General features: G+C 35.3%; 1 protein-coding gene, 1 long non-coding RNA gene and 1 other non-coding gene across 3 annotated transcripts; 1 reads left to right on the top strand and 2 right to left on the bottom strand.

Moving 5' to 3' along the window:
* Positions 1–5,863: 5,863 nt before the first annotated feature.
* LOC115624300 lies at positions 5,864–6,527 on the bottom strand. The gene is made up of 2 exons (XR_003995450.1): positions 6,394–6,527; positions 5,864–6,337 (listed from the first exon to the last, which is right to left on the bottom strand). It is a non-coding gene; the product is annotated as an uncharacterized LOC115624300 (long non-coding RNA).
* An 836-nt stretch (positions 6,528–7,363) lies between these two features.
* On the bottom strand, positions 7,364–8,106 carry LOC115624262 (attacin-A). The gene is made up of 2 exons (XM_030518886.1): positions 7,940–8,106; positions 7,364–7,876 (listed from the first exon to the last, which is right to left on the bottom strand). The coding sequence occupies exons 1-2, from the start codon at positions 8,104–8,106 to the stop codon at positions 7,477–7,479; spliced, it is 567 nt and encodes a 188-aa protein (XP_030374746.1). The 3' UTR covers positions 7,364–7,476.
* A 2,055-nt stretch (positions 8,107–10,161) lies between these two features.
* On the top strand, positions 10,162–10,235 carry Trnat-agu. The gene has a single exon. It is a non-coding gene; the product is annotated as a tRNA-Thr (tRNA).
* The last annotated feature ends 5,389 nt before the right edge of the window (positions 10,236–15,624 follow it).

The raw sequence follows: 15,624 nt of genomic DNA, 5'->3' as shown, positions 1-15,624 counted from the left end.
TTTACATTCCTATTTAGTTGCAATGTCTGCTTGGATCGTATGTTAAGCATTATTTATTGTTGACAGCGAAGGGTTGCTTTCTGGACTTGAGGTTGAGGTCGGTTGCCAAGACAATGGATAACTGGTTGCCTTGGCATTGTTATTGGCGGTCTACTGCTGACAAGGACTAATGTGGAATATAATAGCTGGTTGATGAACAAATGTGCAAGCGCTTTCACAATTCATGAGCAACAGAATGATTGTGATATGAACTGTAGAGAGCTGCAGTTTTGGTGACTTTTTCAACCCCAAACAGGGCTATTAATGATTAATAATAATTGATGATTTGTAACTTTTTAAATTGTTTAATGAGTTCTTTTGCGCCTAATATAAATATCGTTTGAGAGGCCTTAACTGGCAGAAAAGTTATTTCAAAAAGTAACAACGAATATTACTCAAGCTAACTAAAATGAACCAAATAATAATACTAATTGAGGTATACTTGTATAACTAAATGGCAAGCCTCCACATTTTAGTTTTGTTAATAATGAATATTAATATTAGTCAACAAACATTGCACAACGATATTACTGTGTATCTTGCGTGATTCTAGCTAATTCGACTACAAACTTAATGACTCTCTGCGAATATTAATAAACGAAACTATTTATTTACATACATATATGTATATACTTGTAAGAAAAATAGAATGAATGTACATATGGGAGCGGTCCCGAACACAACAACGCGAATTCAAGATCAAAATTCAAATTATTCACTGTGCTGTAATATTTTTTAAAATAATTTCGGGTTATTTCTCTTTCAATTATTATCACATCCAATTTTTTATTTCTCTCAAATTTTACGAATACTTTTTAGAATATTTATGTTTGGCAGTTCAATGATTAATTTATTAACAAATAATTAATTTAGCATTCAATTTCATATATTTTTTAATAGTTTAAGGTAGACGTTTTTGGAATTAGTAGGGCTGGTAGTAAAAAGAAAATGTAAAGAAAACACATCCGACATATTTTTCATCGTCCCAGACATTGCTGCTGCCAGGATGAGCAAGAGGTCCATATTTAATAACAAATGGATACTCAACAGTTTAAGGAATTGAACCCATATTCCGTTTAGCTTAAATTCAAATTATGCCAGTGTTTAATACAATATTTGCTTAAAATATATATTTAATATATTTATTGGTCATCAATCAATCAACAATATTATAGAAGAATTCGAATTTCAACGCGACATCTGAGGTGATTGACTATACTGCTTTTTTTCTCCTTATGATTACTGATCTGAAAGGAATGTCACTTCGTTTCTATAGGTGCCTGATTGCCAACTTTTTTACTTGAAAGGGTTCGTCATTCCCCTTGAATATAGGATGGTTGAACTCGTGATCAGCCGCTGTTCACACAAAATTCTTCTCCACTTTAGTTCTTAAAGATGTCATTCAGATACATATTGCTATTAGTAATTAGTAATATAATAATAGCATAATAGCAATATCTATTCTAGAAGAAAAAAATCGAATGATATTTGTGCATAATAACCTCTTTGGAAGAAATTTAAAATAAAATAGTCTTCATGGTCGAAGTCTTAAAGTCTCTACTTACTATTAAAACCTCAAATAATATGAAACAAACGATTTTATTGTCAATCAATAGAAAAATCCATGTTGCATGATTTATGAAACCAAATTCGCACAATAGCAGTGAACCAAAAAAAAAAACAAGAGAGAACGCTACAGTCGAGCAAGCCCGACAGTGTAATACCCTGTACCCAGGTAAACTTCCGTCATTGAGTTATATGCGCCCAAAAAAAGCAAAAAGAGGAAGAAGAAGAGCGAACTTGTTGCTGCAGTTTGGGGGGTTGTACTGGCGATAATTTGTTTTGCTAATAACTTTTCTTAGAATTGACCGAATTGAATAAAATTTGAACAGTAGTAGATAATTATAAATAAATTATGTGTGCAAAGTTTGGTTTAGGTAGCATTTGAAATGTGGATGCTATTGACGAAATTCTGTAGCGGGGGAAGGGGGGGAAAATTCCAAAAAATAAAATAAACTCGTCCTTTCTCGGACCTAGGAGAATCTGGATGCCAACTTTGGTTATCCTAGCTTTTATAGTTTCTGAGATCCTTGCGTTCATCCAGACGGACGGACAGACGGACAGACGGACGGACATGTCTAGATCGATTTCTCTCGTCATGCTGATTCAGAATATATATACTTTATGGGGACGGAGATGCTTCCTTCTGCATGTTACATACTTTGCACAAACCTAATATACCCTTTTTACCCTACGGGTACAGGGTATAAAAACATTTCGAATGTTGCTGTTCCCGCCTCGATTTCAGACGCAATGACAAACCAATTTTGTCTACTTGGAAGTGCCCCAATGTTGCAGAAACCACCGCAGCCACCGCAGCCACCGAGACCATTATTATGTGCTCAAGCAGCGCAACGTTAAGTGCCATAAAAATAATTCAAAATAAATTGCTTTACATAAAAATTGGCCTCTCTTTTAGGGCTGGGGCGAGGGAAAAAGCGCAACTGTGCTTATATATATATATATATACGTACATATATGTATGTATGTATTCGTAAGGTGCATAAATTGGCCATAATAATGCGCATCATGAAAATTCAACACACACACAGACACACTCTCAAGACAAACTGGCAGGCTGTGTTATTAATTTTGCTTTCGGATTTTGCCGCCATAAGACATAAATAACGCGTTTTATACGAAATACTTTGCATATTTACAGGCGCCGCAAACTAAGCCATAAAAATTACACAATTTTGAAGCCAACAAAGTCAACAGAGTAGGAAGGACTCAGACATTTAATCTTGGCGCCAAGTCATGTCAGCTGCCACTAAGCTGCGAAGGTGAACTTGCAATACAAGAGGAAGAGAAAAAAAAACTGCCAAGTCAATATTATTGGCTGTGTGGCGTCGTGTTTATGCAAATGCCAGCCCCCCAGAGAGTAAAGTGTGTGTGTTTGTGTGTATTGTGTATAAACGCCTTGTAATGTCATGTAATTATGTGGTCATAATCAGCTTCGAGCAACAGGACCAGCAGGACTAAGTAGTAGGACCAGCAGCTCAGCAGACATTATCGCGTCCAGCGAACGACTTTGTTATGCAAATGTGGATTCTGAGAGATGCCCAAGAAAAGCAAAGGAAAGTCGTTTCAAGTTAGCGCTTAACTGTTGCTCTCGCTAAGAGATAACAGTTGGACAAGCCTAGAATTATTGTTATTGTTGTTTCTATTGTGCCCCGGCTTGCTGAGAATTCAAGAATTTCCCCCCAATCTACTGGCTGCTTAAGCTCAAGCACGAGTATCTGAACAGCTCTAGCTTGGATAACAACGGGGGAATATATTTCGACATCTAGATGAGTCTTGGGATACTGGTAGAATATTTGAAAGCAAATCCATTTTGGAGGCACACTAAAAAGTACATATCACACAAATATCAATGAATACTAATTACATAATTAATTATTTTCTGGCTGAATTAAGCTCAAATAATATTTACAAAGAAATGCTATTAATAATTAATTCTGCTTAGTTATATGGCAACGTTTTAAAGCATGCTCAATTACTATTTTGATTAATAATGCAGACCATAAGTCGGCTGCAATTAATAAAGCAAAGCTATGATCATTCTTCAGAGAAAACATACGTATATTCTAAAAAACACCTTGACTAATAAGTTTAAAGTGTTGGCTCTGAGCATCGCACTGATCCCTATATTCGTATTGTTATATAATCGGCGATGGCTAACTGTCGATATCTTGATAAATCTGTGGATCCTAGTAGAATACAAAGCGGTTGTTCTCCTCAAAAAACGCGTATTGCAGTTTCTACAGTTAAATATATTTAGCGTTACTCACTACATAGGTCTTAATGATCTATTATAATACAGTAACAAACTAACGGAGCCATAATAAAAATATAAATAAGTAAAGCAGGTATTATAGAACTTAGCAGGAAATATTACTAAAAACGATTTGGCCCTAAATTATAGAAATAGTTAAACACAATCACTACCAGAGAAGATAAATATCTGAGGAACAGGCAGATAAGTACCTACTAGTTTTATTTAAAAAAGTTATACAACATAGCAGGAAATATTACTTAAAACGATTTGGTCCTAAATTATAGAAATAGTTAAACACCATCACTACCAGAGAAGATAAATATCTAAGGAACAGGCAGATAAGTACCTACTAGTTTTATTTAAAAAAGTTTCATCTAAGACTGTTGACAATATCGACTATAATTAGAACTAACGTATAACTACAATAAGTACAAAGACGCATAGGCCACGAAAATCTAGAAAGGGCTGGGAAAAATATAGACTTCATCTGCTGTAGATTGTTGTAAAGTCATCTCTAACTTACACAACACAATGAGCCCTCCCGTTAATTTGCCAAAACACAACTAGCAACATCTAACATTAGGCATCACAGGCACTTGAACGGACAGTATTTACTGATTACTAAGGTATTTTTTATAGCTACTGATTTGAAGCTGAAGATGTGACTGCACATTTGTTTAAATCAATAATGCGAATAATAAATTCACAGACACAATCATGTTATGCATGAACTAGTTTGTAGTTGAAGTATTTTCCTGCTCGCCATTTAAAGAGGCAGATAATATTTCAAATAGAGTACATTTGCAAAATTTAATCAGTTACAGATCTAGCTTGGTTATCATCAGTCCGAAGCAACTTCAACGGCTCTGCAATGTTGGCAGATTAATAGAGCTGTCCTCCTCCCAGTTTTTCTTTTTTTATACCCTGTACCAGTAAAAAGGGAAAAAAGGGCAAAGTATGTGACAGGCAGAAGGAAGCATCTCCGACCCCAAAAAGAAATCGATCTAGACATGTGCGTCCGTCCGTCTGTCTGTTTGGATGAACGCCAGGATCTCAGAGACTATAAGTTGGTATGCAGATTCTCCTAAGTCCGAGAAAGGATGAGTTTATTTTATTTTTTGGAATTCTTCCCCCTTTCCCCTTCTTCTTTTTGCTTCTGTTATGGGCGCATATAAATCAGTGCCGGAAATTTGCCTGGCTACAGGGTATTACACTCTCGGACACGCCCGACTCTAACGTTCTCTCTGGTTAAAATTTAAGGTTGCTATCAAAGTTTTGCCATACGGACCGATAATTATGCAGCCGACTTGTTTTATTCATACTCAGAGTAAGTTTATTACAAACAACATATGTATATATACATCATCATATACCCTATTTAAATTTCATCTAAAACACTCCACCATGAAGCTGTCATAGAAATCATTTGTACCGAAAAGTTTAGTTTTGAAATGGCAGTAGCGGGGAAAGAAGGGGGTCCGGAGTATTTAATGGTCATCTATTAATTAGCTTTTCCAAGAAAAAGTTGCGTTTAAGACAATGAAGAGCGGAATATCTGTAATTCAAGAACCTGTTGGTATTGGAGCTTCCAAGAATAGTAGAAGAATAGTAGAAGGCATATAAATATTACTATTATTGCCAATAATAATAATTTATTGGAACGGTTACCTTAGACAAATTCCCAAATTACAAAAATTAGGCACTTTCGCTTTAATTTCATAAATCAATATTAAACATTAATTAATCATTTTAAAATATATATATTTTTTTAGTTATTGTTGGATCCCTTTGGTGGCTTAAATCAAACTTCTGTATGAGAACACCACTTAGGAGGCCGACCGAAAGGTTGAAAGGTCGATTCTTATTTCAAAACACTATTGTACTTACTGGAAATGTATAATAAGTGCTTCATAACTTATTTAATATTAAGGATGTGTTGTTATTCAATCATTTTATTTGAATTCTTTTAATTAATCAAGAAATCACTTAAAGTTCGATCTTAGCAAGTGGCTTTATATTTTCCAACTCAGTGGGCTTAAGAGTTTTACAATATGGAGGAGCTTCTTCAAGTTCAACGCACATTTCTGCATCTTCTAAGGGTGCAGGCTTAGGATACTGACATACAGCTCTATACCTGGTTGCATCGCACTCATAATCATGATATACCAACTTTGATGGGCTATAGTGAAAACAACATGACACACACTTTTGACGCCAATAGTCAGGCTGTCCAGGTCCCCACATATTAAAAGGAATTTTTTCGTTTGTGGGATGCAAAACAAACTTTCGATTTTCTTTGAGGCAATTAATTGCTGTCCACACGCCTGAGGACCAACATTCTAAATCAACACCTTCGCTTTTGAAATATGTCAGGAGAAGATCCCTTTCCTTTGCATTTTCCACCACCAGCATCTGGGCTTTATTCTCAGTGCAAAAGAGCGCGGCCGCAATCCATTCCATCTGTAAGAACTGAGAGGTAAGCAACTAAAATATTTAAAACGTAATATAGTATGTACCGTCGAGTGGGATATAATGTAACATTTTGTACCCACGGGCTTAAAGCCCTCCCGACAAGTTGCCAGAGCATAACACAACAGACCTATACTACACAGAGATCTAAGCAAAAGCATAACTGGCACTTGAATGGACAGTATTTACTGATTACTGATTCTCTTGATATTTGAATACTCTTTTATAGCTGCTGATTTGAAGCTTAAGATGTGACTGCACATTTGTTTAAATCAATAATGCGAATAATAAATTCACAGACGCGACATGCGAGATATGAAATAGTTTGTTCAAGTGATTTCCTGCTCCACATTTAAATGAGAGACAGATTATATTTTCAAATAGTGTACATTTGAAAAATTTAATCAGTTACAGACCTAGCTTGGTTCAAGTGAATCTTTTCCCAGTTTTTGTTTTTGAAAGGTTGCTATCAAAGTACTTACTGGAAATGTACACAAGTTATGTTGCCTATATCTATATAAAAGAATTGAAGTATGTATGTATGTTCTCTATAGACTCCGAAACCGCTCAATCCATTATGATCAAATTTTGGGGCAATATTCAAAATTCATAATTCAAAAAATAAAATAAACTCGTATAGACTAGGGACTAGTAGCGCCTACATACCAAGTTTGGTTAATGTGCGCTTAACCGTTTCCGAATTCTAGGCGTTCATCCAGACGGACGGACAGACGGACGGACGGACATTTCTAAATCGATTTCTCCCGTCATGCTGATTCAGAATATACTTTATGGTCGGAGATGCTTCCTTCTGCATGTTACATACTTTGTACAAACCTAATATACCCTTTTTACCCTTTTGGTACAGGGTATAAAAAACGAAGGGGGTATTGGGAGAAATGTGACGTGGGAAAGCTTAAAAAGCACTTCAAGCTACGCTAGTTAATAATAAAGTGCATAATTTATGTGTGAATTGAAATGTAAGTCGACGATTATAAAGTTATTTGACTGCACACATTTATTTGAATTTACCAAATACATTATTTAATATTTAAGATATACATTTACATAATTCTGGTTAAAAAGAACAGTTGTTGCTCATGTGCAAGTAATACCCCCAGAGTTGCTTTCTAGAAGCGGTGCTGAAAATTGAAGCCACCTCCGAAGTCATTGCGCCCTTTGAAAGGTCCACTCATGTGGCGCATTGCATTCGTGTTGGCATTGAGGGAACTATTGCCACTAGAGGAGGTCCAGAGATTCGCTGAGGCGCCCGCATTCATGGTCGTCATATGGGCCTGTGGAATATGAGAGACGCCCACATTGGCGGCATGTCCGCCGGCGCTTTGATAACTGAGGCCGCCGCCCATTTTGTCAAAGCTCGGGCCGTGGTTTGGCTTTATGTGACTATGGAAGGCATTGGCGTTGAGCTCGTGATGTTTGTTGGCCAACAGACTGGCATTGCCGGCCACTGTTGTGGCGGTGCTTAGTCCTTGGGTGTGGCCGCGCTCCACGCTCAAGCTATGGCCGTTGCTGCAAGTATTTTGGACAAGTATGTTAGAAAAATGGCAATAGTTGTTGGGGCGGTGAACTTACGCATTCAATTGGCCATAGACGCTGGTGGTGACGGGTCCGTTGGGCACTTGGCCCGCTGCAGAGACCCCAGCGCGTGCATTCACCAAATCGTCGCCCTTTTTCACGCCACAATGCGCTTGAACTTGTGCTTTTTCTGCACTGATCGTCACTGAAGATCCGCAATCCATATCTGACTGAACTCTTTCGCTATTGACACAAGACTGACTGCATATTGCCGCTGTGCTCTTGCAATTTATAGCGAGCGGATAAAGAAGACGCGGTACTTACCCGCAGGGGAACACAATTGCAAGCGAGCTGATTAGCCAGCAGGGGATCCCCTTGCTTAAATATTATAAAAATCTTTATTATGCTTATGCAAATATGTACTCGTATGTATGTACATATGTTATGCTTGTGGTTGATAAGTTGCGCTGCGATAATTATCGCTGGCGATTTTTATCCATATGCGAATATGTTTAAATAAAATACTCATTAATCATCACAAGAACAAAGAGAAAAGGGGAACCTCTAGAAACGCTTTACATATAAGTGGACGCGAATGAACTTATGGCTTAATATATCAGCTGGTTTTAAGATATATTTTATATTTTACTTCAATATATGTTTATTCTAATCACACTTCATGAAGCTGCAAAAGAAAGAAGATTTGGGCCAAGCGGTTGAAGTCTCTTAAATCAAAGGAACTCGAATAAAATGTAGACTAAGCTTTATCTTCGATCTAAGCACATTAGAAAACAAACGTATTGTAAAATAACACATTTAAGCGCAGAAGAGCAGATAAAGCTATGTTGAAGTTGATTTTATATGAGATGATAATTTTAAAGAAGGATCACAGTTTTTGGTAATCTCATCTCAATAACAAAACGAATGAGGCCTCAAAATGTGCAATATGCACAATATATTTAAAAATATGAATTTAAATATAAAGATAAAGCTATGTTGTAGTTGCTATTTCATCTTATTTTATGAGATGATCATTTTAAAGAAGGATCACAGTTTTTGGTAATCTCATCTCAATAACAAAACGAATACAATAACAAACAAAATGTGCAATATGCACAATATATTTAAAAATATGAATTTAAATATAAAGATAAAACTATGTTGTAGTTACTATTTCATCTTATTTTATGAGATGATAATTTTAAAGAAGGATCACAGTTTTTGGTAATCTCATCTCAATAACAAAACGAATACAATAACAAACAAAATGTGCAATATGCACAATATATTTAAAAATATGAATTTAAATATAAAGATAAAACTATGTTGTAGTTGCTTATTTCACCTTATTTTTATGAGATGATCATTTTGAAGAAGGAACAATTTTTTTTGGTTATATCATCTCAATAACAAAACGAATGAGGCCTCAAAATGTGCAATATGCACAATATGTTTAAAAATATAAATTTTAATATAGCCAATGATTATTTAGAGCATGATACACAAATTTCCACATTACATAACAAATACTTTTTTAATATATTAAGTTCAGAGAGAATTCTCCGTTTCCGGGTCTATTCATAAAGTAAGTCTGAGAGACTTGTAAGATCGAGACTTGGAATAAGTTCCTTACCACAAAATAGGGATCTGATCCCGAACCGCAGAATAACATATTGGTGAATAGGATATAGTTAAAAAGCCACTCACCCCTTTCGTTAGAGTGCGATGAGAGTAAGAGAAAAAAATGATTGTGTCTCACAATAAAAAACTAACAATATATTATATTATTATATATTTTCTTACTTCCTATAATTAAACATGCTCAAATTATTAATCAACAAAATTTTATAGTTTTCAAAACATTTTTCAAAGCAACTTTTTATATGTATTTCTGGGATTTTATTGAGTATATATAGTACAAGTATATCAATTTTTTTAAGTGAAAAATTTTACGAATAGCTGCATGACGAATTAATTAGTGACCGACTTGGCACATTTATTTATCTTCAAATAATATGCCCTATATGTGTATGAATAATGTATGCGCGTTTGAGAAACAATATATATGTAACATAGTTGCACGATATGACGAAATAATATTTAATTTAGTTTCAAAAAAAAAACCCCATGAACTTGATAAAAATATCTGGCCGACATTCAAGATGCTTTTATCACGTAGGGTGCCTAAAATTAGTTTGCATATAAGTATGTTAGTTTATTTTATTTGAAAAGAATTTTTCCTCAACGGTTATTGATTTATGGGCGCGGCACCTTCAAATGGCGTCGTGGCTTAGTTGGTTAAAGCGCCTGTCTAGTAAACAGGAGATCGTGAGTTCGAATCTCGCCGAGGCCTATAAAATTGCTCCAAATCGGTGGAAGAGTGATATTTTACGCCCAAAACAGGTGAATCTTATCTATCGGTAGAGTTGAGTGTGAAGAAGTAAATATCTCTCTATCAGTAGTTAGAGTTGTAGGGAGGAGAGCAGTTATTTTTAGTGTCAAAGCAAATAGACTTTGTTTGTTGTGTAGACAGACAGATACAGATGTTGAAATGAAATATCTTTGAGATAAATGAAAAGAAAATTCTTCCATGATGTTGTTTGGTTTCGTTTCGAGTAGTTCTTCAGACTGAGAGGGAAGCAATATTCTTCCATACGAATTTATAGAAAAACTGGACAGTGGGACTGACTGACTGACTCGAAGCACATTAAAAAAATGAGGTTCTTTGGGATTTAGTGTCAACAATTTTATAAATATGTATTAATGGAAATATTTTGAAAAGTAAATGCATTGAATTTTTTATTATGTGTTCAAAAAGTTAAATTAATTTCAGCAGTTTAAATAATTGTTGTTATGGTTTTTCCTTTAAATATAAATATTCAATAAATTGTTAGAAAAAGTCAAAATGCTGGCGAAAGAGAAGACTAATACTAGACTCTATAATATGTTGACAAAGGTTTTTTAATATTGTCAAATGTGAATTAATGTTTTGAAAATACACAATTTTTTTTACTTCCAATTACTATATTTCTGTCAATATGCGATGCCTAGCAGTTATTGAAATGAATACCAATACTGCTTTCTATTAGCCAGTCCTCCAGTTCTATTTTGTAGAAATTCTTAATCATTTCTGGCGTTATCTTCCCATTTGGTCGACCAATGCGGCCAATCCCCTCGTAGAAACTCTTCCACCGATTCTGTAATAAAGAAAGAAGCTTATTTCCCCTGAGTAGTATTTAGCTTGGCATGATATTGGTTGGATTGAGATATTTCAATTGAAAGTATTGCATCATAATTTTTTCCATATTGCTGTTTACTGGTTTTGTAAGCATGATGAGAGAAGTCGTTCATGAATGTAAGGAACTGGGAAAATAGCTAGAAGTACCAAAAGTGGTATTCATTTTAACCTTAATCCTTTGTCTTTGACCGTCAAATCACTTTAGTGCTTGTTTGGCTTAGTGTAAAGCTTATAGGCCAATTGTAATGAAAGTTAAAGCTAAAAATAAAATCTCTGTCCATACTCTATACCAAAAATGTTATTTTTATTTATTTAGTAAATCAACAATAGTTCTTTCGATGCATTCCATCAGAATTATTAAAATATATTTTAACATTTTATGTATATTAAAATAAAAAAATTAAAATGAAGATATGACTTAATATAACATTATAATCTAATCTTTTAAATAACATGCGCTATCTAATCTTCAGAGCGAGCACTTCTGGGACTTACCAGCACATTGTACGTATCATATTGCTTTTAATACAAAAATGCGTGCAAAAATCCATCCGTCCGTCTGTCCGTCCGTCCGTCCGTCCGTCTGTCTGGATGAACGCCTGGATTTCGGAAACGGCTGAGCGTACATAAACCAAACTTCTTATGCAGACGCTCCTAGTCCCTAGTCTATACGAGTTTATTTTACTTTTTTGAATGGCGTAGCGTTCTCTCTTCTTCTTAAAAGCATTCGGATCAACTGCAACTCGAGTCATTGTCATGTTAATAGAGTTAACATCAATTGAATACTTATAAATGAATATTTAATACAGTTAAGAGTATATTTCCCAAAACGAGCATTAAATGAATACTGATATTATTTTTGTTTGTGGTTGCATAAATCTGTACACTGCTGCTGCGTTTCACTCCGTTTGCTGTCAGACTGCTGGCACTGCAGGCTGCAGCTGTCAACAATTGTGGGTCCGTCCCGGTGGTGGGTCAGTGGTCAGCCCCTGTGGGGTAAGATAAAAAAGTTTGCCTCGCATGGCTGTGACAGAGATGACAGCTGACAGCAAAAGTTTGCAATGCGTAAACAACGGACGGACCTCGAAGCTCGCCCGCCTCCCCAAGAGCCATCCCCCCCAAGCCGTGAGTGCTGGCCACCTGTTGTCCTGCAATGGCATTGCATAACGGAAACGGACGCATGCGATGCGATGCTTGGACGCTGGCTGGCGGAAATGTTCGACAGCATGTTGCGTTGGCCAGTCAATGGGGTGGAGAGGATATATAGAGAGAGAGTTCGGGGCTGTAGGGGAGAGGACATTTGTAAGCATTTGCCTTGCAAATTGAAGCCCATGTAAGCGCAGCGCTTCAATTATTTGGGGTAGACAGCAATTAGCCTGCGAGGAGAAGCAGGAACAGCAGCAGCAGCAGCTAAAGTTGTTTTTATTTGTTTCGATTTATTTCTGGCATCGTCGGCTTATCTTTGCTTTTTTCACTCAAACGCACAGTCTGATATGTAATTGGGAGTATGTGGGGTGGGGTGGTCAGCATATAATCAGCACAATGGCCATATTATATTACACATACGCCATGTATGGCTGGGCATGAGGGCCCCACATAACAATGCTCACGATGATGATGATGACGAGAACGAGGACAATGCTGGCAAAACATTTTAATAACAGTTTTATGTACAGCAGAAAACAATTTTTATGGATTTAATTTCCAATGTCCTTTTCCTTTTGTGTGGTCGTCGCCATGTCCTTTGTTGTTCGGTCGACTTGTGCTGTTGTCGGATACAGCAATGTCCTTTTCTAATTTCCTCAAACGTTGTAATTCAACGTATTGTGGACTGGCTTACTGGTTTACTGGCTACTTACTTATAATCACAGATAGTTATGCCATTTTAACTTGTTTTGGTTTTGCCAAAGGTTTCGGTAGAAATCCCTGTGCGTGTGTGTCTGCTTTCGGGTATTATGGGACGAAATGTGGCATTTTAAAGGCACAATCAGGTGATTCAAAAGTGTTTGCTCTCTTATAGCCCATATATTTAATTATTATAAGCAGTGGGTGTCAGTTTCTATAGACAGCTATCTTTTGTTAAAAAATTGTACCAAAAATACAATAAAAAATGTGTGCTATATTCCAATATTTTTTTATTTTATAATAAATTTCTGATAATCCTTATATACTCCTTCCAATTTATCTTGTTGGAGGTATAAATTTAAAATGGAGTGTTCCAGTTGGCGTGGCTTCGAAAATACTTAAAAAGTTATGCCAATTATAATTAAATTTAAATTTACTATGCAATTTCTAAATCAGCTTTAAAGATCCATTTCATTTGAAATTTAATTGATTAAATAAATTTTCAAAAAAATATTATATCAGATTTTTGTTAGAATAATAAAAAATTAATCATATTTATTTTAAAATAGATATATCAAATTGTTAATAAATTATTGTTTTATATTTGTTTATTATTGTATTTATATTTTTTAAATTTATTTATTGTATTTTTATTTATTATATTTTTTATATTAAATTTTATTTGGATCTTATATAAATTTTAAAATTAAATTTTAATGAATTAAACAGTCTTTTATAATTTCGTACTATAATACTTGATTTAATTTATATTCATAATTAGTTTCAATTTAATTTTCATTTCTTTTCCATTTAATTTTTTGTATTTATAACTCATTTCAATGTAGTTTAACCCTTATATGTATTTATATTTGTGTTTAATTTATATATAATTTTATTTTATTTTAATTTTATATTTATTCTTTTTATATTTTATTAAATTAATTTAAATTAAATTTTGTTTATTTGTACTTGAAATAATTTTATATTGCATTTTGTTTTTAATTTAAATTCTTTTTTTTTCTTTATTTATTACACTTTAGTTTACTGAAAATAATTTTCATTTATTCAAATTTATTGTAATTGAATGCTCAGGAAATAAACGATGTCTGTTCGCAAAGATAATTCAATGGGCCAGATTCTATAAAAAGCTTATTATATTTTTAATAAAAATGCGACTCTATTTTGAGTTCAAAATCTGTCGATCTGACATTTCAAAACACTTGCATTTAAATGCCATTTTAGCCACTTGAATGGCTTTGTCTACTTCTAACTGTTCCATTTCCTGCCTCATTGAAGCGTCACAACACGTTCGAGCAATATTTCATTATTAAAAAATAAAAATAGAAACAAAAAGTTGGAAAGTTTTGCAGGCTCTTGACTTTTGGCTGCAGGCGGAGGCGCTTAATTTTATTTTGGCACATTACACAGACTGACAAATATTAACGTCCATGCACGACTAAAAGTATGCTAAAGCAACAACAACAATAACAACAACAATGAATTATGAGTGCTGCGTGCCAGGTGTACTAAAAAATACAGGTGACAAAAATAACAACAAGAACAAACATGTTGTGTGGGCAACAAAGGCTGTGAAAATTTACACGCCTGCCGCCACGAGGACGTGCCAATAAATTTTCGCACGTTTTTCTCTGCCCACATCCCACACTCCACATCCTACGTCCTACGTCCTAGTCGCCCACACAGCCCCTCCTTGGACCAAAAAACAAAACATCAAACCTCACCCTGGGGGCCAACTTGAGAAATTGTTTCATAGATTAGCTGTCGCAGCCATGGCTTTGATTTCGTTTCTTTCCATTTAATTAAAAAAATATGCAAAGTCAACAGAAACAGAAAAACTAAAACGAAATTAAAAGCAATGTCGGCGGAGAAAACTTTTCATAAACTTTCCGCACAAATCCGTACACAGAGTGTTGCCATAAAAACAATAAAAACCGCAAAGGGCAGTTCGCACATACCCTGACCAGCATCCTGGCCAGCATGTGCCCCGTTCTAGTTGTTATCAAAATAAGCACCGAAAATTCAAATGGACAATGGTCGAGCGGCCCTTTTGTATACTCAGATGTGTGTGTGTGTGCGGACAAGACTAAATCCGGCGGAACCACATAAATTATGTTAATGCTTATGGTATGTACACGCCCACCAAGCCGAGCGTCCACCACTCGTTCAAGTTCGCAGGATAATCAGAAGAACACACAGCAACAGTCGTAGCGCCAAACGTCGAGGCTTTGTCTGCTGAAAGGACATTTGTTTGTTAGATGCTGATGGTCAGCAGCAAAAGTGGCAGGAGCGGCAGGAGTGGCAGCAACGGGCCCTGCTAGTGGTTAGTGGCTGATAGTTTTTGTCGTCTATTGAGAAAATTGCTGACAATTGCTAAAAAGCGCCACTGCTGTTGATTATGTTTGTTGTGTGTGTGTATGTGTGTGTGTGTTGGGGGTGTGGCTGAATTGGTGTCGTGGTTGGGTCGCTCCACACATGGCAGTTAAATGCTGTATCTGTCAGTATCTAATAAATAGCCTTACTGGATTGGAAATACTCGTATGTAGCAGGCATTTGTAAATGAGAGTCAAAGATAAGCTCAAGAAATAGTCAAAATAAAATACAATTAAATCGAAAGTAATAGAGAATGGATCTGCAATCT

This window comes from Scaptodrosophila lebanonensis, unplaced genomic scaffold (genome assembly GCF_003285725.1).
Source record: "Scaptodrosophila lebanonensis strain 11010-0011.00,11010-0021.00 unplaced genomic scaffold, SlebRS2 tig00000053-arrow-pilon, whole genome shotgun sequence".
Classification (NCBI taxonomy): Eukaryota; Metazoa; Arthropoda; class Insecta; order Diptera; family Drosophilidae; genus Scaptodrosophila; species Scaptodrosophila lebanonensis.
This window is presented reverse-complemented; position numbering and strand designations above follow the sequence as displayed.